This window comes from Anabrus simplex, chromosome 6 (genome assembly GCF_040414725.1).
Source record: "Anabrus simplex isolate iqAnaSimp1 chromosome 6, ASM4041472v1, whole genome shotgun sequence".
NCBI lineage: Eukaryota > Metazoa > Arthropoda > Insecta > Orthoptera > Tettigoniidae > Anabrus > Anabrus simplex.
In genome coordinates, this window is record NC_090270.1 from 126,229,594 (window position 1) to 126,254,922 (window position 25,329).

General features: G+C 40.2%; 1 protein-coding gene across 3 annotated transcripts in view; it reads left to right on the forward strand.

Annotated features, from left to right (window-relative positions):
• zip (myosin heavy chain 10) overlaps positions 1–25,329 on the forward strand; it is a 458,974-nt gene that overhangs the window by 129,810 nt on the left and 303,835 nt on the right. For all 3 annotated transcript variants that reach the window (XR_010860546.2, XM_067149903.2, XM_067149904.2), the window contains exon 2: positions 21,207–21,363. Coding sequence is in view for 2 of the 3 variants with exons in the window: in XM_067149903.2 (XP_067006004.1) it covers positions 21,207–21,363 (157 nt within the window). In the remaining variant the exon portion in view is untranslated. The remainder of the gene's footprint in view (positions 1–21,206; positions 21,364–25,329) is intronic.

Genomic DNA, 25,329 nt, shown 5'->3' on the forward strand with positions numbered 1-25,329 from the left:
CGTACACATTTTCGTTGCCTCATGACATTCAAAGCACCCATTATATGGGCTTCCTTTGACAGTACTTCCCCCTCCCCCACATGGATGGCGGTAGTAGAATATTTGCACTGTGCAGATGGATGGCGGTAGTAGAATATTTGCACTGTATCCCCTGCCTATCGAAAGGAGCAACTAAAAGGGCCTCTCAATTTCGGAGCGAGTATTGCGACCAGGGGCCTAATGGATGATACTAGGTTTACGAAACCTGTGGAGTCTATGATTTTTGCGCCTTTCTTTTGCCGACACCCGCATTCATCGAAGGATGGCACCTTTTCCGTTCTTTCCTCTGATTAGTGTTAAGAGAGAGGATGGTTGCACAGTTATATTTACACCTAACACATTATTCATATTCTCCACCACCACCGACGTGTAGTGCTGTGAATGTCGCAATTGGTACGAACCGTACTTTCCGACGAACTCACATCTAATTGCAGATTCAGTGATCTGGTTATATCACGGCTACTGGACGAGTCATCACCATACCAATCCGGTATGATATGAGTTGTGGCCTGTGTCACTTATCTTCAGGTCTGCCAGGCTCCATTTATCGTAACGACAATGCATGACCGCAAGTGACCCAGCTGTACGACAATTTTAACAGTCTCCGGATTTGACGAAAGTATTCCGGTCGTATTGCACAAGTTTTCGAAGGTTTCTTTTCGCTGTCAGAAATAACTTTGTATCATAATATTCTTCCCCGGATGTATTACGGAAACGATTGCAAAAAAAACATATGTATTATTTTAAAGATGTTATTGTTATTTGTTATTTGCTTTACGTCCCACTCACTACTTTGCGGTTTTCGGAGACATTCTAGTGCAACGTGTCACAATATGCAAAAATATTCTTTGGTAAGAACTGCTAAAGAAGCGTTACATTTGTGGTTCCTTAAATGCCAAACCTGCAGTCAGAGCTGTTTAACGTTATTGATAATCGAGATAAGGCAATCGCCAGTGATGGATATGATTCTAAACTTTTCATTGAGGAACACGTTGGTAATCTCCAGTCTCGTAGACTTTAATCAAGGAATGGGTGAAGTCTTGATTACTTTAATGCTGTCCGGTAACTTCACTGCTCGCAGCATCTAGTCAGGAACAAGATCAATAAGAGCATGCGATATTAAAGGAGGTAAACGGAGAACGCCTTTGCAACAGTCAGAAAATGAACAAACTAGAATTCAAGGAGGTGAGGTTGGTGCCTCCGATGTTCTTATAAATCAGAATCACCGTATTACCTAAAAACCATCACCATAGGATATACGCACAAGACGCCAGCGGAAGTGGGGAGCAAGACATTGGTGTTCCGTTTAAGTCTTCTATTCCAGCCACTCAAGATCATAAACCGGTACATGCCATTGCTCTAGCGACTAGCTGATCAACTCTCTAAGCACACCTCTTCATAACAGCTAACACCATTTTACCCATATCCTTTACTTTTTTAATTAAACTATTTTAACCAAATCGCCCTTAATTTGGAAACGTGAGCAACGTAGGATTATCGTAATCTTAGTTCCGAAGTAATGTAATTAGCTAACACACGACGGATTGGCGTACGTCTATCTTACATTAACAGGTTTTGAGATTGCAAGATACTTGAACGATCAAGTACTTCAGTAAGGCAAACTTTTTGTTCCAGTGAATGAGGATATTAGAAATTTGCGAAGTGCTAGTAGCTATTAATTGAATTTCGGTTGATTTAGTTGTTCGGTGATCAGCATTTTTTTATGGAAATCGATAAAACCTACATTATTTTCCTTAAGTGCTCCTTTACTAAAACTCTGGAACTCTAACATTGTTCCTTATTTTGTTTTAGAAACTGATGATAATCATGGTACTCTGAAACTTTTTCCTCGTGTTGTGTAGTATTTTGATGACTAAAGAAACGTTGCGACAACATTTTTAGAATGAAACGTGGTTACGGACCTAGCGTCTTACATGTTACTGTCAGTTGACAACCTGGAACGTATGTACTCTCTAAAACAAGTGGCATGCATTGCATCGAATTTTTGAGCACTAAAAGCTGAATATTTATATGCAAATGAATTTGTCTTCCATGAAAAAGGTTCCTGCTGCTACGATACAAAACCGAAATAGGTCGAAATGACACGACTTCATCTTCCACCTTCTTCAGTTCTCAATAGATGAGGCAGGTGGTTAAATGTTGCAGTGTTCATTTGTAATCATTTTAAGCCCTGTGCGATTTCTTCATTGATTTTCTGAATTAATATTCAGCCGTGAAGAAGCAGCCCGCGAATAGGAAAATTGTCAGATGAACATTTTGCAGGTCATGGGTCACTCTTTCCTGACAAGATAATCGGAGAAGCATTCTCCTGAGAAAGTTGCACAATGGGTTATTCTCATTGATGCGAAGGGAGCATTGGGCGGTAATGGAAGGAGGAAGCTGGAACCGAGTTTAGCCATAAACACTGATGTTGAGGATGTTTCAACAAACAAGGATCTACATTACTGACTACAAACGAAATATTCACCACTTACGTCTTGTGATGTTGAACGTTTCTTTTCTGCACAGAACAAAAATTCACCATGAACTACTTTCGTGTAAAACCAAGTGCGAAATGCTTATGCTTTAGGCCCATTCTTGAAGCACGCCGCCATCTTACAACATTGTTGAGGTCTTTTTGCGGTACCGAGCGAGTTGGCCGTGCTGTTAGGGACGCGTAGCTATGAGCTTGCATTCGGGAGATAGTGGGTTCGAACACCACTGTCGGCAGTCCTGAAGACGGTTTTCCGTGGTTTTCCCCATTTTCACACCATGCGAATGCTGGGGTTGTGCTTTAACGCCACGGCTGTTTCCTTCACACTCCTACCCCTTCGTCGCCATAAGACCAAATACAGTAGAGACAATACACGACACTTACGGATTTCGCCTTGTTAAAATGGGAGACAATTCGACGGTGGCGCTCCTAGTGACTTGACCTGAACAAATCGCGCTAAATTCAAATATCAATGGAAATGTATATACGGAAATGGATAAATAAATTACGTCTAGAAAGAAAGTAGTATTGAGATATTAAATTCGAAGTTGCTAAAGCAATTCTGGATAAATGAATGAAGAATCATTTAAAAGGTTACTATTCAAAGACTGAAATTAGAAATATAAACAAGGTGTGAAATGGACTGCTGTGAAATGGCTTGATCTTTCATTTATGCATTACTTTTTTAGCTTTAGCATACCTGTCTGAAATCTTACGGTTGGATTTGTCTCTTCTCCTCATTTAAAAACAATGTATCATCACATTAAGACATTTGTCAATAAAAATATCGGCACATTCCTTACACGTATGATGCAATGAATTAACATTTAATAGCTGGACAATTTTCCTCTTAACATGAAGCCTATTAACAGAAAGAAAATCTATAAAATCCCGGCTTTAATCTGAGAAGAGGGATAAAAGAAAGAAAAGTTTGAAAATGTTGTCGATAGTGATGCTTTGAGGAATATTTACGTACAGTTAGAGTAAAAATGTAACGTACTCTTGGCTGTATAGTCGAGGATTTTTAAAGTCGCTGGCCTGGAAATGATCTGAACAGATCTTATAATTCGTATATAAGCGTAACGTCCCTTCTTTCTTGTACACTTTATCCAAATCGCTTCTGTGACATTTCACAACCCACAGATCACACCTACAACAACACATCAGTATTGAAGGTTAACTGCTGCACTATACAATAAAATATGCGTATTATATTTTAAGCCCGTTAAAACATGGGTCGAGCAGGTCAGAAGATTATGAAGTACTATAAAAATCTGTCACTGGAAGAATATATATGCAAACACAATATTACTTACATGTTCTTGTCACGAGGGAACCTGAAGAACGAGCGCGCATTTTTCTCTACTACGTAATTACTGCAGCCAAACACAGCACATACCTTTCCCCTCATGTTGAGAGGAGATATCAAGGAATGACACACGCTACTATTTAATTATGTCATCTCACTGAAAACGCATAAATAACACCAAAAACTTCACACAAAAATACACGTGCTCTTATGACAGAATCAGTACCGTTCAGGTCTATCCGCTAGAGTGAGCTCCAATAGCTGTCCCTCGATATCTCGCTCAGTGTCGTGTATTGTCTCTACTGTATTTGATAAGACCTATCTGTGTCGATGCGACGTAAAGCCAACTGTAAAAAAAGAAAAAATGCAGTCGCTCACAATCTTTTAATTTATTACTCTGTCTATACTTTTTTTCTGGAGAGTGCTGTACACAGATCTGACCACATTGTCAGTTTTTCAGTGTTCATAGGTAAGTTAACGGTTCTGCTTTAGATCAAAGTTTCACTCCTAATAAGATAGTGTTAATTCTTCAGAAGCAACTGCAATACTGACTCATTAATGACATTAATATTTTTCAGTTTTAATTCGCATTCTCAAGCTGCACTATTAACTGAAAGTACTCTCTCCAATCAGTGTTCATTGACCAAAGGAAAGATATAGCTTGATATATTTAAGTAATGTGATCATTGTGGTAAAATAACATTTCAAACACATACCTTGGGAAGAATTGAAAAAAGCCGATTGCAGGGAAATATGATTTCTCTCAGAAGCACGTCCTTTTGAAAAGTGCCATCCTACAAGTCACGGTAGCTTTAACAACGTTTAACATAGTCTACCCAGTGCATTGTAGGTTTATTTGAAAATCATGCGCGCGCGCGCGCGCGAGAGAGAGAGAGAGAGAGAGAGAGAGAGAGAGAGTATTGGTGCTAATAAGCTTGCTTTCATTTTTTTCAAAATTCGGCAAGTAGTTTAATTCGATAGAAACTTACCAACGCCATACCTTGGGCTATCCTGAGAGGTGACGTCATCCCTTGTGTTGCATATTCATCGGCTGTCTCACGTATTGAAAAGCGCGGGAGTGTCTCTTGAATAGAAATCTTCTGCAATAAACCAAGCTTTCGCATCAAACACAATTTGTTGTTAATTGGTTTTAAATGTTAAGTTGGCCGTACCCGCTGTTCCCTGCGAATTAGCCGGAAAAGGTTTGAGCTTGTGCGTTGGAAAGTAGCTTGTTTTGGACTGATGACTTCATACCGACATGATACTGTTTGTAATGCACGTCGGATTACGTATGTTACTGGTCAGCGAGTGTTTTAAGACACGCTGTTTCTTCCTTTGTACAATTTTAGCAAATTTTAAGAGTAATAAAGCTGCATCTAAATTGATGTAATCGCACTGAAAGAGACTTACTTCTACTTTCTCTTCAGTTCTGTAGGGATATGAGGTAAACTTCAGGCTTTTTGTTCTCAGTAAGTGAGGTTCTGATTCTGTTAGAGGATGAAATATTTTGAGCAACAACAGGCGTCAAGGAAAGTTTGCCCGGTCTTCAAGAAGACAAATCGGTGTCTTGAAGAGTACAAGGGTTCTCGGTAAATGCTGTTATCCTATTTGTCAAAGATGGAGAATTAAGGTTGTAACGTATGGTTCAGTTGATCTGCTATCCTTCAGTACTCAGTATTTCAAATAAAATCCCGGCTCCTTGCGATAACATTTAAACGTGTTTAGATGATAAAGCTTCATCTCCGGCTTCATGCTGTTGCGGAATGGTCAGCGTTAGTAGTCTCTAGTTTCAGGAAGCCGCGAGTTAGATTCCCGGTTGGGCCGGGGAATTAGCCGTGTCTGGTTAATTCATCTAGCTCGGGGGCTGGGTATTTGTCTTCATTTTAATACACATGCATACAACACAAGACATAACATCACAATACAAACTACGAGTGAAACTGGCAATAGCGAATACATTTCTTTGAACAGAGTTGGCGTCTCGAAGGGCATACGGCTGTAACGCTTTGTTCATCGTGCTAAGTGAACGCTCTTGCGAATTGGCGGGAAATGGCGGCCCGACATCGAGGTCACGCGTGGGAGGTTGCACACTACTGTCAATAAACCTTGAGTACGGGCAAGTTCGAGGTTCACGGAAGCTGTACGTAATTAATATTTTTATCTCGTCACCTCACATTCTCAGTTCTGTACCGTCGGTTTATTTGACATTGTTCTTGTTCCGCAATATCTGTATTTGGAGGGACAAGTAATTCACGGGTTCCCTTTCGTATATGAGTCTGTTTACACTTCGATCTTGAACAGTAAGTCATTTTATTTTATTTATTGGTTATGCACTCGACTCTCATCTTATATTCAAACAATTATCTTGCTCTCCCTTCCGTTCTCTATGTTTGGGGAATAGTTTATAATTAGTAGGGGGACATGTACACGCGACCACAGAAATGGTGTCCCGGTATAAACAAAGCATGGTATATCTCCATGTCATTTTATTTTATTTATTGGTTATGCACTCGACTCTCATCTTATATTCAAACAATTATCTTGCTCTCCCTTCCGTTCTCTATGGTTGGGGAATAGTTTATAATTAGTAGGGGGACATGTACACGCGACCACAGAAATGGTGTACCGGTATAAACAAAGCATGGTATATCTCCACATCCACGCTTAACGCATTGCTGCAGGTAGGCAGCCCACTACTAGACTTGTGATTGAAATGGGCACAGTGGTGGATGTATAGCAATACACACATTGTGCCTTCAGCACTACCCGTTCACTCCCTCCCCTCCTTTTCGGTACTGGAGTGGAGTAGTGTAGTTACCTTGCTGGAGTGGCCTTCGACACCACCCCTTCACTCCCTCTCCCCTTTTTGTGTACTGGAGTGGGGCAGTGTTGATTGTTTCCGTCGGGACACTTTCTGTGCTTGCATGTACGTTATTTAACCTTCCTCATTACATGTTATAGCTGCCTCTGTGGATTCTCATCTCCAGGTCCCAAGAGCATGGGTTCAAACCTGGCAGAGGTAGTGGGATTATGGAAGGATGAAAAAAAAAGTATCACGAACCATACCATATAGCAACCAACTCGGTTTATTTATTCCTATGTTGTTCCAGGAACCGTATACTTTTTCTGGAATATCTGAAACAGAATGGAAATGAGCGCAAAGGTACAGTAGTGGAGATAGGTCATCTTTTTGTAAAACTTAGTCCTAGGACATTTGTGGAAAGGTTTAGTTTTTCTGAACAGTTTCATTTCTTCCAGAATCGATACAAAATAACCTACAGTTTCCAAAGCAGAGAGATCGTCCTTCTCTCCTATCAATTTACGATTTTATTCAATGTTTTTCTTTCTGTTTTATGGGGACTCCATCAATGACGTCATTGGGTTTGATAACTTATCCTGCTGCAATGTCTGTTTTAGAATCGGAAAAATTAGATGATTTTCTCTCTTGTTCTTCCATGTTGCTAATAAGTACTTTCAACAATGAATAACAATATTCTTCCGAGTAACGAAGAAAAATGCGAAATCACCGTAGATCGTTCATAATTCTGTGTTCGCAAGCAAAACTTCTCGGTAATATTTAATTTCACTGCCAACTAAACGTGCTTGATTAAGAATGGTGCTCCACGATTCCTTGTAACCAGTCTTTAAATTTAAAATACGTTCATTTACATACAGAAAAAGTTTTTGGACGTCCCGCATGCGGCAGATGTTCAATCCTATCTTCTTCCCAGAATCTTATGATAATATCAGAGACTGCACTTTTCTTTATTTGTAACATTTCAGTAATTTTACAACGACTTTTACCTTTAGCATGGTGAAAAATTACTAGCTGCCGCTGTTCGATTGTACTCTCTTCCTCTGCGGCCCATTTTCGCTTAATTTGTACACAGCACTCTAACTCATTGAATGTTTACGTTCACACTGTCCGTGGCTCTTCCACACACGACCTCTGCACGGCAAGTGACTTGTGTCCGAATAATTTTGTTGAAGCACATTAACTGTGTTCTGAGGTTCCAGGGTTACTGGTTCTTTCCTGTTTTCTAAAAGTATACATTTCATCGCCGTGTTGAATCTGTCAAACTGGGTTCTATCAGAAACTAGTTTGCGTGTACAATATTTCCCCTGAACCGTAGGGCCAGTGTGTATAGTAATTGCCACGTAAGGCAATACCCCAGAAAGTAAATATCGCCGCCCGATGCTCTTCTTTTCTCTGTTTTGTAATGGCTGATCACTGCTGCCAACCTGCCTGGTTACATATTAAAATCACCAGACATAACCACAACAAACTAACCTCAACGTAAACACCAATAATGAATGTTTCCCTACCCTAGTAAATGATAAAAGTTAAGATGAAATAAATCAAGATATTCATAATTAAGTCGATTTCCACACTCAATGAGGAATTAAGGAAATAAACACACTTTCTCACTCAAATTAATGTTACATATATCTGTCTTTATTTTGATATACAGTAGGCGTACTATAACCATATTCTTGAAAAGAGGGGCGTGTTAAACGATGCAATTTATTTAGTAAGTCTTTGCAGTGTGATTTTCGAAAGTTCCAGACATCCAATGACTTCCATTTCTTTTGCGCGAACATTTCCTTCTCTCTTCAATACCGGTAACCAGTAAGGAGAGAGATTATTGGGCATATTTTCAGCCTGCAGGCTGGTAATATCTTCAAGCTCCGTGAACGGAAATTAGGTCAGCTTTCAAGTTCACTGCGGATTTGAAAATAATAATGTTATAAGTTCTACTGCCAAAATTTCGTCCCGCAAGAGTTATTTCATGTACCGGTAGATCTAGACATGAGACTGGCGTATTTGAGCACTTTCATCATTTCACACAAACTATGTTATTAAATGCATTATCCGAACATGCCACAATTCTACTTACCTGGTATTAGCCAAATAGATTTACAATCCCACAGAAAAAGAAAATATGCTTTAAATATTCTCGCAAGTGTGACTTTAACGGCAATGCGGTGGCAACATGCAATTCACGCTAGAACAGTGATTGAACGTTGCCAACGTGCCAGATTAACGGTAAATGTAAGACGTCGTATCGGCAAGTAGGGTCCCTAGACTGTATGGTTACCGACACTGAAAAATACCTGCAAAATACCCAACAACAAGAAAAGTAACTATAAATCAATACCTTAATATTACAGGGGAGAAAGTGTAAGGTTGCACCCTTAGGGTTCGTCCTTACACGGAGAGGACTATAGGAAAGGCTATAATTAACGTGTCCGAATAATTATGTGAGTCACTGTAGGCAGATTTTCAGGTGAATATCCGGTAGTTTTCATCGTCAATTTTCCAAAATATAAGCGAACTATATGATATATAGGTGATTAAAATGATGTTGCCAGGAACAGTACTACTCGATGTTGTAAGTTGTATCTGTATCAGTCTAGTAGTCTACATTTTAAAATCTGTGAACCAAATTTGCCATTAGTAGTTCCAAGTAATTAGCTGCACTGTAATACTTAGTGACACCATTGTAAAACATAGGATCATAAGTTTTTACGCACACTGGCACGTGGGATGGATAACAAAAATCCTAGGTCCTTAAACGCAACAGCCACCATCACCATCTCATTCACTTCTTTTTGTTCTGGCGCTACCGCTTTTCCCACATGTGAAGCGTCGCGGGTGCGAACTCTGTCGCACATGTGGATTTGACTTCGCTTTACGGCCGGGTGCCCTTTTTGACGCCAACCTTATATTGAGGGATGTAATCACTATTGCAGGTTTCTGACCACCACTTCATATACTGCAGGATATTTTAATTCATGTTAAGTTACGCATTATTTTGTGAAGGATTGGGCTGGTGGTTTACGTCAGTTTCTTTCGAACGGAATGTTGTTCTCGAGGACTTCCTAGGGAAAGACTGAGTGAGTCATTATGACATTTAGTAGTTATCATGGGATGTACTCAATACCGTTTCTTATGCCTGCCTGAACGAGTTCTCTTCACCTGTTGGCGGTCAGCTGCGATTTGATAGCATTGAGTCATGGCTAAGACGGTACAGGTTGAATCATTCTGTTGGGCATTTTTTATACCCTCTTTTACATTAATTTTAAAGAATGTTGGGAATGAGTTTATTGGATAATACCATGTTATTAATTTAGTTCATTGAGTTCGAGTTGTTGTTGTTGTTGTTGAGGGCAAGCCCTGGGGCGAAAACTATGCCCCTCTACGCATCTGTTTCTAGGAGTGCCGATGAGTCGGGAAAAGTCTCTGGTTTGCTACAATGGCGGGGGAAAAGCGATCTGGCTGAGAGGCGACATTTCCTCTCGTCAGAAATGAAACCCCCTCTTCGCTTGGGGAAAAAAATTCGAGGAGGTATTGCCGTTGAAATGAAATGGCGTATGGCTGTTAGTGCCGGGAGATCCCAGGACGGGTTCGGCTCGTCAGGTGCAGGTAGGGGACCTGCGTGTCGTGATGAGGATGAAATAATGTGACAATGCTTAACACAATTTTTCAACTTCTGTGTTTTTCATTTTATTGTCGCTATAATAACAGTAATTCTCTTGCCATTTTTGCACCAAGGTGCTCCAATAACCCTTTAGGACCAATAGATTTTTGATATTATATATATATATATTTTGCTAGTGGCCCATCGTTTAGCTGGCATTGATTACTCTCTTATGAATTTTATGAAATTCTAAAGGGTTTCCTGAACCGCTCGATTGACTAGATAATAGGCTGTGGATTTTAATTTATTTCATTTATTCTGATTCCCGTCGCACTTTTACTAGTCTTTGGACTAGGTAAATAATTGAAATATCTTTCAAATATTTAGGCGTGTTTAAAGTTAGTTTATAAAATCTTCGTTTTCTTACCAGGAAGAGTTTTCTCAAAGTCGGTAACATTTTATTTATTAAATACACAATATGTTCAGACCAAAGACCAGGTCATACGTCATGGGATGGGGCTACGGTTTCATAGAGCTTATTCTATATTTGTAAGAATGAGATCGCTCTGAGACACGCTCTGATGTTTCCTGTTATCTTCCTATTTCTTTACTGTGTTCTCGATTCTTTCACCCAACCTTCGGTATGCCGTTTTCCTTCTGTTCCCATCGAAATTTCACTGCGATCTCATGTACGCGAAGGTTTATTTTTCCGCTTCTTTCTTCAAGAGAGGCACCGCATCTCTGATTCCGGGATTCGGCTGTCCTAGTATGTTGTTTAGGCGATGATGCCAGCCTTCAAGAGCATTCGTAGTTCGGTGCCGTCTCTTGTAGCATGTCCAAATTTCGACAGGAATATCTTCTTTTTCCAGCCATCTGTCGAGAAATATATATAAAGCTCGTTAGCTTTGCGTTGACGGGAGCCTGCGATTGGATCTCAAACTATTCTTTACGTCTTCAGGTTTGATGAAAGCCAACGCTGGGCACATCTGAATATGATGACGAATTTCCTGTTTTCTCGGCATTCTCTTGTGAAGCCAAGCTCTTAGACTTTCCGCCATGGGTATTTCTTCATGTGGAAGTAATAGCCATTCACTACGACGGGAGGAAACTCTTTCTTTAGAGCTGAAATTGCCGCAGCGTCAAAATCTGCATTAACTATCTTGGGCTTCCATCCTGGCACAGCTTCTGAGATGTTTCGAAAGAGTCTCATAATTATCTTTCTATTTTGTTCGGCAACAAAGCAAAAACGATCGGATGTATGTTCGTCTCTTCGTTGCTGTTCCCAAAATCAGCGTGAATAGTGTAAATTTGGCAGAACTGTTTGCTTGAACTCTTAAACGAAGTTTTAATATATCTGTAAGGTCTCTCTTCCCTTTTCACCGCATAGAATAGTAATTCTTTCGCTTGAAAGATCGTCTTTTGAGTGTTGTCATTTGTAACAATTCATCACACATGATCCCTGACTGTCTTAGGAGTCGTGGTGGTGATTTTTCTTCTAAGGGGGAAGTACAACCAGGAGCCGGCCCCGCGGTGTAGGGGGAGCGTGCCTGCTTTCTACCCGGAGGACCCGGGTTCGATTTCTGCCCAGATCAGAGATTCTTACGTGGACCTGAGGGCTGGTTCGAGGTCCGCTCAGCCTACGTGATTAGTTGATTACAATTGAGGAGCTGTCTGATGGTGAGATGGCGGCTCCAGTCTAGGAAGCCAAGAATAACGGCAGAGATGATTCGTCGTGCTGACCACACGACACCTCATCTGCAGGTAGCGGTCGCTTGGTAGGCCATGGCCCTTTCGGGCTGTTGCGCCATATATTTTGGTTTGGTACAGCTAGGTAACCGTCCTCTGTCGGTTATGTCATAAAACTAAACAGTTTCTAAACTCACGGGCTAAAATTAGTGACAAATGGTATCAAAACTCACGACTACAAACTGGTCTCTAAAGTTAACATGCTAATGAGTCTCAAAATTCATGATTCCGGACAGCAGGAGCTTGCGATGACCGCAGGAGGGATGCGGTGCGCGGTGACTCACGCTTCCCTTTTTTTTCTTTACGTTGCACCGACACAGATAGGTCTTATGGCGACGATGGGGCAGGAAAGGCCTAGGAATAGGAAAGAAGCGGCCGTGGCCTTAATTAAGGTACAGCCCCAGCATTTTCCTGGTGTGAAAATGGAAAACCACGGAAAACCATCTTCAGGGCTGCCGAAAGTGGGATTCGAACACACTGTCTCCCGGATGCGAGCTCACAGCTGCGCGCCCTTATCGCACGTCCATCTCGCCCGGTGCTTCCCTTTTTAGTCGCCCCTTACGACAAGCAGGGGATACTGTGGACGTTATTCTGCCACCCCAACTCACAAGGGGAAAAATAATGGCTGGTGAATGAGAGACCGAGGTGTATTATTATTATTATTATTATTATTATTATTATTATTATTATTATAGTTTAAATACTTTGCTCTTGTCTTAAAGGTAATGTAATGCATTTTTTACCTTTCACATAAATTTATAATAATGACATGTGGCCTCCGGGGAGGTATGATGCAGGTCTTTAGAGATGACGTCGTATAGGTGACCTATACGTCTGTGAGGATGAGGCCCTACCTAAGTTGAAATCTAATGCTGAAGACGGCACGAACACCCAGTTCCCAAGCCATAGGAATTAACTAATGAAAGTTAAAATCTCCGACCCGACCGGAAATAGAACCCTGGACCCCTTGCTAACAATTTATGCATACAGCCGGGCGACTTAAAATTAAATTAGGCATATTTCCCGCTGCTAGTTAAAATAAACTGACAGTTGGTAATACTGGGGCTTAGTTCCATTATGCGGCCAGAAGGCGGCAATTACTTGAATAAGGATTTTTTTTTTTTTTTTTTGCTAGTGACTTTACGTCGTACCGACACAGATAGGTCTTATGGCGACGATGGGATAGGGAAGGCCTAGGAGTTTGAAGGAAGCGGCCAGGGTCTTAATTAAGGTACAATACCACTGTTAGGTAGCTAATAGGTTTGTGATGAGTAGCAAACGAGAGCGCGACGGCTTTTATTTATTTTATTGCTGGATTAGCAGCACAATATGAGCGACACCATGGGATGACGGAACCCATGGTTCTGGCTTGCCTATGATTAGTACCCACTATATGAGGAACACCACGGGATAGTACGCGTGAGTCCCTGTGGTTAGTACAGTGAAGTGGTCTGCGTTGCTTGTCAATGGCTCCGCAATGTGCGAAACGCAGTAGGTCTGTAATGCATGTGCGAATTACATTACCTGTGAGTAGTACCATAATGTGTGGAATACCGCGAGTCAACGCTACTCTTGATTAGTACCGCAGCATGACAAATACCATGGCTTTACTTTTTTAGCGATAAGTACCATTATGAGGGGCCGATGACTTGGATTTTGGACTCCTTTCGACTATAAGCATCATAGATTCGGTATCGTGGCATAGAAGCTGTCCCTTGGTCAGTAATACTACTGTTTTACGCTAGTGTCTGTGCATGTGAGGCACTGTGTGTCGGTTCCACTGATCGTTTTAAATTGTGTTCAGTGGAGGATTTTGGGTTTTTAATTTGTCATTTCATTTCGTACCATTAGGGGCCGATGACCTAGATGTTAGGCCCCTTTAAACAACAAGAATCAATCAATCAATCAATCAAGGTACAGCCCCAGCATTTGCCTGGTGTGAAAATGGGAAACCACGAGAAACCATCTTGAGGGCTGCCGACAGTGGGATTCGAACCCACCATCTCCCGGATGAAAGCTCACAGCCGCGCGCCCCTAACCGCACGGCCAGCTCACCCGATGAATTTTATTTAGAGATATTAAAGATCAAGTCAGTTTATTCATTTAGTTTCAACACTTGGAGATTCATTTGAAAAAAAGGCGTATTTCTATTTTTCGTAAGTTCATCTATTCGCTTATTTCAGTAGATTGTCTTCCCGACACACTTAGGCCTAAACCGAAAAAAATATTCATGACGCATCCGATTATTTTGTGCGATACAGCTGAATATTTGAAACTCATTCGATTATTTAAATTGATTATATATTCGATTATTTAATCGGATGGAAGTTATTCGATTATTAAAAGTATTCCATTATCCCATCACTAAAAGGGTGGAAATTTATCCATTCAAAGAAGAATTGGCCCTGGTCATGAGCTTTGAGACTGGCCCAGGTAGAGAAACCTGTTCTTACTAATCCTCTTCCTGGAATTCGTGAGTTTTTGAGACTTGTGAGTTTTGAGACGACACGCCTCTGTCCTAGGACTCCGATGCGTTATAAAAAATATTTAATCATGAGTAGTACAAAGAACACACTAAGCGAGTTTTACATTATTCTACTACTACTACTACTACTACTACTACTACTACTACTACTACTCTCAAAATACAAGGCGGTCGCGATTCGAACCCCAAGACAATGCGTGCGGGATTTTTGAGAGGAGTCTCGACCCTGTGGTTATTTTTCCACATAACACTCAGTCCCGTGACTATTATAGCAATATCAAGTCACGTAAAACTAAAAGCTTTCTTGCTTTTCTTATAAAAATAATGAAAATAGTATTATTATGTCTACTGTACTTTGGTATTCGGTACTTTCTGTATCTTTTTATATTGCGCATATTGTGTATTGCATATTTTATTATTATTATTATTAGCTGTTCCAGGTCCAGTTTAGGCCTGATAATCGATACAGGTTCTACTGTAAATGCGCTTCAAGTTTTTCTGTGGCGGCCTTCTTACGGGACTTTTCAAGTTTCCCGAAGGAGGTCATCCAGCGTGCCAATAAATCTACATGCACGGTCCTTTTCCTATGCGATATTGTACTTACAGCATCCATACGTCGACAGATTATGATGGAATTCTATCTCGACCGATGACCTAGATGTTAGGCCTCTTAAAACAATAATAAACTATTCTTTCTCGCAGCTTTGGGTATTGGAAATTGAAATTAAATAAACTGCTGACACAGCACGCTGTATCAAAGCTACATTTTAAGCGCGCTAACTGGTTATTGTACGTAGGAAATAGATCCTAGTGTACAGACCCGTGTACTGCGTATGAAGTCTGCCTGCTGACCTATATACCTATGGCATATTTTTAACAATTGGGAATTTGGCAAGCGTGACCTAATGTTATGTACTATTCCGAACTTATCGTGGAGCTCAGTTACAGAAAACCGCTTCGTTAATGGCTGACAGCGGAATTTTAATCTACTTTTCGTTAGTTTTCCAGAGGTTGAGTGTACTTTGTTGCAGACCCACAAACTGATTTTAAATTCATGGACGACCTGGAAGATAGCTGCTCTGCTAACACCTATACTTCGGTGGCTGGTGCACTCCCGTGTTTCATTGCGGGTTATGTGGGTGGTGCTCTCGACCGATTTAGTGTTTCTGGGTGGAATCCGATTAGAAAAGGGGGAAGATTCGGCTTCCTATAAATTCCTATTTGCAAATGTATTTTCCAGTTGCAGTACAGTGGGATATCATTCCTGCTGTGCAGTAGGAAGTTTACACCGTGTTGCGGCTAAATCTTGGCCCTGGCGGAAACTAGGCAGGATGGGTTGGTTTAACTTCCGTGGCTGACGTCTACCATACTGTACAGTACCACTCGGATTCTTGCAACAAGCATTACGCGTTAAGTTCAATTCTTCTATCCAACGCCTTCAACAAAAATTTTACTTAACTCACCTAGAGTAGAGCGCAGTGTTTTTGCACCATAAGCGAGAAGTTCCTGGTAGAGATCTTGTTTCGTATAAGCTTTTTGGCCTTGCAAATTTATAGACAGTCGTGTAAAGATATTGCACAAGTTTGAATAAAGTTTCTGATTTTGCAAGTAGTAAATGTTGGATTTATTAATGTTCATGTCTGTCTGTTAGGTCATCAGCCCAGAGGCTGGCTGGATCCTCAAATAGCACCACCAAAGGTTATGCGGTTATAAGGAAACCCCAAAAACCAATGGCAGCACCAAAATGAGGCGTACTAGGAAAGATGAGGAGAGAGGTAGTTTGCCATTGCTTTCCTTACTGGGTCAGAAAGTACTTTGTAGCACGACTGACCCTATGAGCAGCACTTTTCATAACACTCAGATGCACTAGTCATGCTCTGAATGTCATTACTCAGCACTACCCATACCCTAGCAACTTCCATATTGTCACAGCCAATGATGTTGACTGGGACTTCGGTAGAAGCTACACTTTACTCTGGCCTGTGCCAAGAGATGGATGCAAAATATTATTGTTCATAAAGAAACATTATTTGAGGAGCACGGCGATTAAACAGATAGGCATAATTTACTGTTATGAAATCGTTCATATTCTTCACAAAATTTTAAATGCTTCGTCGTTTTTTGTGACGAAGTTTTCAAATGGTTGAGATGCTTGTACATTAAGCTCCAACATAAAACAAAATGTCATTCGTCAGAAGAGTTATGTAATTATTCTGATAAATGATCAGTCCTTAAGATTGAACTGGTATGTAGCTACCTTTGAAGCTTCTATTACCTCGTTCGGGAGATGGTGGGTTCGAATACCACTGTTGTCAGCCCTGGAGATGATTTTTTCCATGGTTTCTCATTTTCACACCAGAAAAATATTACAGCCTTAATTAAAACCACTGCTGCTTCCTTGCCAATCCTAACTATTTCCCAACATGAAATGTTAGTGCGACGTTAAATCACCAGAAAAAATCTGTAAAATAATCTGTAAACGACGTGAAGTTCTTGGTTTGAAATTATTTTTGAGCATTTAGATTTGACACATTGCTATCCTTTACTTTATGAACACATTTCCTTAAACCATTTAATTGCTTACTTTTGGAGAGATGTACTCCTGCCTGGGTTGTGAATCTATCATTGGAGAGCTCACTGTAGCAGTGTGCTTTCTTATTTCATTATTTTACTTGCAGTCCCTAACTAAAAGGTATCATTTCCATGCAAAAGATGGCCCGGAATCAGTAAGAGGTGCTCCGCTTTGTACAGACTTGGTTATGTTAGAACAGAATACTGTTTAGTTATAGATGACAATTATTGCATTCAATTTCATTCTCCGTAGACCTTACCAAAAATATAGCAGTCATTTTCTTTATTGCAAACTGTAATAATTATATTCATCCAACAGATTGTCATCTAACTGGATTATGAATAGTGTATTACTTGGAAGTAAAAGAACATTATACAGAGTTCGATTCTGAACAAAATTTTGGGAAACTTTGAATTTCCTCATAGATTGTTTCGCATATAAAGGTGCTAGTGCTGAATTTGCCTGTTCCTCAAATAGATATCAAATAAAGTATTCAGCATATTCGTCCTAATGTGATGCCCTTAAGAGAGCGGAAAGTGTTCTGTTTGTGCTGTCGTTCTAAGTATAAGTAGTTTGGGATATTATACATCTTTATTCGTAGCTGGTTGTGAATTATGCCTGTAAAAGGTATACGAAGGGATTTTTTGGTTCGGAAATCAATCACCCCTCAATTACAGTGCTCCATTTGTAAAATAGTAAAATTAGTGGAATTTTACATAACTGTAGGTGCTCCATTTTGTGCCCCTCAAATCAGAGGGTGTGAAATACTGAGCTCCAAAGAATCCCTTTCTCTCGCCAAACATTCGGCTTTATTTGTTATGTAGAAATACAGAGGCCGAAAAAAGTATTCGAATAATATAATACTTTGCATTGTATGTACTGTGTTATAAACAACGTAATATTTATTTAGCAGTGTTGAATTTTTAAACATGTAAAGATTAACATTCTGCATCTTGGAAGCTATATTTAGCATATTATATTGCATGTATTTATCACACAATCTGTACTGTATTTATCCTGCTATCCCACTTTTTGGATGACATAAGTATTCTAATGTATCCAAACGAGTAAAGAGAAACTTAGTGGAATGAGCCGTGTATGCCACCTACCACATACCTGTTGTATTTATACTATGCCTCGAAGTAGTCGCTCGGAAGTTGTGTTTTCGTAAGCGTTCACAAGCAAAATGGGGCGTAAAGGTTGTAACGTTCCAGACGTCACAGTGTAATTGTGATAATTTTATTATGTTTAATTAATACAAGTATGATATATTTTTACGTCATGATATTTATCTTCGTTTGTAATTTTATTATAATTCACGTTTGATCATTTGCTCACTATCATTTCATTACTTTGTAACTACGACTTGTAAACGAGGGCTGAATATCCTAATATTAATTTAGATTCTTGCGACATTTGTTTAAATTTAACTTGCAGTAGATTTTCCTCGATCTTGCCCCATCATCGAGGAAGAAGAATCAACAAGTTTAGAACTCAATTCTTGGAAAAGCTGGCACGTGTCCAGGCGATGTAATCGCAGCTACTGTATTTCGGAGCTGAGTAATTCAAACTGGTCTCCGCCTAGATTTTCAAAGGAGCGTCATGTTGCCATGGATACTGAGTGAAAGGGCTAATAGAAGAACAGTTGATATCATGGTTGGGACCCATCAACTTTAATATCTGGAGAAGGGAGAGACGTGTCACCTGATTGGACCATGTGTTTTGACCATTAATTAGGGCCAGTAAAGCTTACTTAAGGGCGTGTTGGAGCTCTTGGCATCATTCTTCTATCTCGTATTTCGCTTTAGGTCTGATAACTTGTTTTATGGTTGATGTACCATAATGGACTAAGTTTAATAGTTTATCACTTCTTCAGTCTTAACTTCGTCACCACGACGTGGTACTCAAGGATCTCTGAATGATGGGTGTATAGCAACTCTCATCAGGAAGTACGTACAGCTCGACTACTAGACCGGTTTGTACCAGTCTAAAACAATAGGTAGCATTAAACTAGCTAGAAATGAAACTACGGTACACATTTTCAGTCAAGTTGGAAGGAATGTTAATTCAGTATCCTCTCCGCACAACCCAAGGGGGTTTTTCTAACTATGATTTAGGGCTCATCTCCAATATATGGGATAGAGCATAATAGGGAGTGTTAGTGCCGAAGCCATCTTCCAATTAGTGGTCGGTGCACTTGGCAAGGCAGGAATGGTACTTGGCGGCAGATGGAAAGACCTCAAAGACGACCGGCAGTTTTCCAGCTACAAGGACGGAGGCGTTCTCCGGACAAGCAGAACAAGATTACATGGTGAGCAAGCGAGTTAAAAATATTGCAAGTTTTCGCGAAGTAGAGTCATTCAATTTTTTTTGTTAAATTAATTTCCTATTTTAAATTCAGTTCTCGTCAAACCGTCGTCATTTTTATTTAGCATAATAAATGTTATTCTCTTGGTTCATTTTAATCAGTCTGCCTTAATTAGCCTTTTGATTCATATTCTCCTGCTTAATGATTAGTGCACTATCCCTGTGATGAGAGTCCGTCCAGGCTTTATTATAAATTTTTGTTTTTAAGTCATCAACTTAAAGACTGACGCCCTTAGCTTGCATAGTTGCATTTCTCGTTCAGTTATTGTTCTCTAAGAGGGGTAAGTCACAAGGTAAGGAGACAACGGTGGAAGAGAGACATAATGTAATAAGTATGTACAAACGACAGAAATCCCCCACCGAAATTGCTTGTACCGTCAAGAGAAGCAAAACTACAGTGTTCTGTATCATTCAGCACTTCAAACAGACGAACAGTGTTGTAAATAAATCTAAAAATGGTTCTCCTAAACTCATTGCCAGAGACAAGAGGCAAATAAAAATGATGAAGCAGAATCCAAGAGTGACTGTAACTGAGATTAGTGGATGCCTTGAACAATATTCTGGCACTATGGTTCACACAACAGTTGAACAGGTTTTAAATAGTGCTGGTTACAAAACCTGTGTGCCTAGGATGCAAGTGTATGTCAATCGTGTGAATCAGAAAAAGCATGTAGACTTTGCTGAACAGTATGTGGTCAAACAGACAGAATTCTGGGACCACGTTCTCTGTTCGGATGAGAGCAAATTGTGCCTATGCAAGTGTGATGGACGGGCTTAAAGTGTGGAGTCTACTAAATACAGAATGTGAACCTACGAACATGGTAGGTACAGTGAAACATGGAGGTAGTAGCGTTATGGTGTGGGGTTGTATGGCTTCATCTGGCTTTGGGGAACTGGTGTTCATAGATGGGATCATGGACAATTTTGAATACAAGAGAATTCTTGAAAACAATCTTAAGAAGAGTGCAGAGATGCTGGGACTAGGAAATGATAATTACTTCCAGCAGGACAATGATCCAAAGCATACTGCTGAAATTGTAAAGCTTTGGATCGTCGGCAATCTTCCTCACACTTCGAAGACGTCGCCGCAATCGGCAGATTTAAATCCTAGAGAGAACATCTGGAATGAACTTGAGGAGCGTGTAAGGAAACATCACGTCAGAAGTAAGGATCATCTGAAAGAACTTCTTCAAACAGTGGAGAAATAAAATATGGTCTCTGCAGTCGCCAAAAAACATGTGCATTCAATGCCCAAAAGACTCATGGCAGCAATTCAAAGAAAAGGGATGATAACTAAATACTAGTTGTTCCTGTTTGAATACTTATGTCCAGATATTAAAGAACTATTTTCTTTCTTTCTTGTAGTAGAAATAAGGTTCAGGTGCTTTTCATGACTTTATATGTTTAATTGAAGACTCAAGTTTATTTCTGTGCATGTATACTTTTTCTGCATCGTTAAGACAATGATAGAACTAATAAAAACATTTATGTTTGAATACTTTTGTCAGCCAATGTCAAGAACTTCGTCAAACTTTAGATCTTATCTTCCACTATTATGTAAATGCCTTGTTTTCAATGATTACTTTTGCTGTAAACTTCCTTATTTCACTATTGCATTTCGTTGCCAACATTGTGCCTTTGTTTTGTGCATACTGTACGGTGTCTAATTAATGTTATTTTGCATTTTGTCAGTTTATCTGCAATAATAGTGTGTGAGACATGTTATGCTGCTATTTCAGTTGTCATTGAAAAATATATTGTCTCTGTTGCAGACTTACTCAGGACTGTTCTGCGTGGTAGTAAATCCATATAAGCGGTTGCCCATCTACACTGAGAAAATTATGGAGCGTTACAAGGGAATCAAACGTCACGAGGTCCCACCACACGTATTCGCCATCACGGACACTGCTTACCGGTCCATGTTGCAAGGTGAGTGCCCTTTCATTGCATTTTTTCATGCTGGATAAAGAAAATTTTATGTATTGGAAGGAAAGCATACTAGTAGTTATAGGTGAACTTTCTATAGGGCTATGCAAGGAGTAACATAACCACGACACCACATATTTAGTTCAAATACTGGTTTATTCAACATCACAAGAAGTCAAACTATATAACTGTACAAATCCACTCATAAAGTACACCAGCTTACTACATCTTGTAACTGACAAGACTTTTTTCAGAGTTCTGGTACATAATACACATTTTCAATAATACGAGGAACAGCATGAATATTCCCTATACCAATTGCCTCAGTGTTTATGCCATTTTTGGCTACACTCATCTTCTTTGGACCAAGCTCGATAGCTGCAGTCGTTTAAGTGCGGCCAGTATCCAGTAATCGGGAGATAGTGGGTTCGAACCCCACTGTCGGCAGCCCTGAAGATGGTTTTCCATGGTTTCCCATTTTCACACCAGGCAAATGCTGGGGCTGTTCCTTAATTAAGGCCACGGCCGCTTCCTTCCCATTCCTAGGCCTTTCCTATCCCATCATTGCCATAAGACATATCTGTGTCGGTGTGGCGTAAAGCAAATAGCATCTTTTTTGGAAGTCTTGATTTCATATAGCTATCAAAAATGTTTAATTCAGGCACAAAATGATCAGAACAACCTGAATCCACACACCAAACAAGATCACTATCGGCATTAACTTGCTTAATTTTTCCTGTACATTTCACACAATGTTATCAGAGTTACATGAATTTAAACTTTGCCCTAACTCACTTTCACTTCGAACTTCATTTTCATCATCTGCATAAAATGTCACTTTGCAATCTTCCTCAGTGTTGACATTATTTCCTCTGCTGTCCATTTTCCATGAAGTATTTCCACGGCTCGTGTAAACTGGAGTATGAGAATGTGCTCGACCATGTCCTCTTGACCTTGAAGATCCTCTTCCTCTGCAGAAGCTTTCAGATGAAGAATTGGAATGTTCTCTACACTGGTATTTTTTATGACCTGGTTTACCACATTGAAAGCACACAAAAATGTGATCACTTCTGGTAACAGAATTTTGAAGTTTCTTCTGTTTTTCTTCTCCTAACATGATTTTTCACAAAGTCTAATGTTAAGTTTGGTTGAGTTTTCAGAGCTGTCACCACTGAATCATAACTACGAAGCATTGAAACTAACAGATAATTTATTTTGTCATGCTCAGATAACTATCAGCATCCTTCAATTGTGAGAAATAGTCCTCCAATTTCATAATATGTTCTGCTAATGAACTACAACCATATGTAGTTTCATTCAAAAGTCTCCTCAAATGTGACTTCTTGCCCATTTACTTTTAAAATTATTTTCTAAACTCTTGAACATTACATAAGCTGAATTATGCTGTTTCAGAAAATTAAGATGACTATTACGTACACTAGCAATGAGTAACGCCTGGGCTTTTGCTTCCATATTGGCATTTTCTGTTTTTGTTGCAAAATCAGCTACTTCGATAGCTTCTAACACTTCAGCTTGACGTAATACTCTTCATTCTAAACGACCAGTTCCCAAAATCTGCACCCGAAAACTGCTGAATGTGTTACATTTCATTCATCGCTATTGTCTCTGATTAACATTCACTATTTATGCAAGCACACCAAAAAACAACGCGCTGGAACTTTCTGGAACCTTGTAGCTCTGTCGATCTTCTGGAAACTTCTGGATAGTTCAGGAACGCTCTGGATATTTCAGTAGCAGACTGATGATCTGGATCATACGGGGTAGACTGGCGATCTGGGCCCATAACCTTGTAGGCGAACTTTCTATTGGGCTATGCGAGGAGTAACATAACCACGATGCCACATGTTTAGTTAAAATACTGGTTTATTCAACATCACAAGTCATACTGTATAACTGTACTAATCAACTCAAGTACACCAGCTTACTATATCTTGTAACATCTACGATTGACTTTTAACTGTTACACACATCAAACTGACACACACATTGAGAGACGGACACAGCTGAGTCCACAGAGTGAACAACAGAGTATACAAAACCACAGAGTAAAATCTCCTTTCAAAGAGTCCTCGATAGAGGGAACATTGATCCCTAATAGTAATAACATGTTTAAATGTACAGTGATTCAAGTTAAAAAAAAAAAAAAACAGCAAACAGCTTAACAAAAAGTACTCACATTCTTAGGTCAAGTTTTAAACCACAATGAAAATATTACAGTCTGAATATTTTCTGTCGTTGAAGGGCATGTGTGATCAAGTAGTATCTCCCTATTGTGGAGGCCATCTTTCTTTTTCATTTCCTCAATCCTGTCTGGCATAGATCGAACCAACCTTTCACAATAAGAGGAGTCAGTCTTATGCCATTCCGTCTGAAGAGTACTTTTAAGGTAATTCCGATTAGATATATGGGGTGTTTGCTAATGTTTTCTTTTAAGACACTCCCCAAACTTTCTATCACGTTGATGCCTGGAGACTGTGGAGAAGTTTTGAGTACATGGAAGCAATTCAAGTGTAACTACATGCGTACCTTGCGTTGGTGGTGGTGTTGATTACTGTTTTAAGAGAAAGTGCAAGTAGTCAACCATCCTCTGTATAACACTAATCAGAGAAAAAGTGGAAGGGGTTCGACACTTCAAAAAATGAAAGCAAGGGCCACGAAGGGCATGAAAATGAAAGGCTCCGCAGATCTCCATATGTGATACCATCGCGGTCGAAAAAGAACAAGAGTTGGCCAAGGGAGGACGGTTAGAATATATGAAAGCGAGGAGCCTGGCACAAGTGGAGGCGATGTCGGGACTCGGCTAATGGCCCCATAGTCGCCAACCCACGCTCCCTATTTAAGAGGTCCTGGGCCCTTTTAGTTGCCTCGTACGACAGGCAGGGGATATCGTGGGTGTTATTTGATGTTATTCTACCGCCCCCATCCACAGATGGACGTACTTTACGGGGATTTATATTTTGGGTTGTTGTCCTGGTAGAATGTGAAACCCCACTGTCGGCAGCCCTGAAAATGGTTTTCCGTGGTTTCCCATTTTCACACCAGGCAAATGCCGGGGCTGTACCTTAATTAATAATAATAATAATGTTATTTGCTTTACGTCCCACTAACTACTTTTTAAGGTCTTCGGAGACGCCGAGGTGCCGGAATTTAGTCCCGCAGGAGTTCTTTTACGTGCCAGTAAATCTACCGACACGGGGCTGTCGTATTTGAGCACCTTCAAATACCACCGGACTGAGCCAGGATCGAACCTGCCAAGTTGGGGTTAGAAGGCCAGCGCCTTAACCGTCTGAGCCACTCAGCCCGGCGTACCTTAATTAAGGCCACGGCCGCTTCCTTCCACTTCCTAGGCCTTTCCTATCCCATCGTCGCCAAAAGACCTATCTGTGTCGGTGCGACGTAAAACAAATAGCAAAAAAAAAAAAAAGAATGTGAAACAAACCCGCAAGTCTAATTTCTCTGTGCTCGGTGTCTGTTATTTCCATAATATGTCAAAATACACATCCTGATCCATGAAATGGAGTTTCCTACCATCCGAAGCCGCCAGACAATCTCATACCATCGCACCTACCCCCGTATTTCACCATCGGCCGAAGGTGTTTTTTTTTTCTTTTCCTGGAAGCTCCATGTTGGCTTACCCCACATATTGACCTGCCCATCCGGTGCAAACACACTGAATTTACTGTCGTCGGTAAATATTAGTTTTCCAACAGTCAAATGATCTATCAGTGTGATCTATGGCATATTGAAACCAGAGACGTTTATTCATCTAGCTGTTGTACAGTTTATTGGACGGTACTCGACCATTGAAATCCTCTCTACGAAGGACTCTCCTCACGGTTTCTGGGTGGGCTCTTTTCTTCAATGCGACTTCTGTTTCCCTGCCAAATTTTGGTGTGTTTAACATGGGATTCTTCTTTATTTGATGTTGAATCCATCGCTCATCTGATG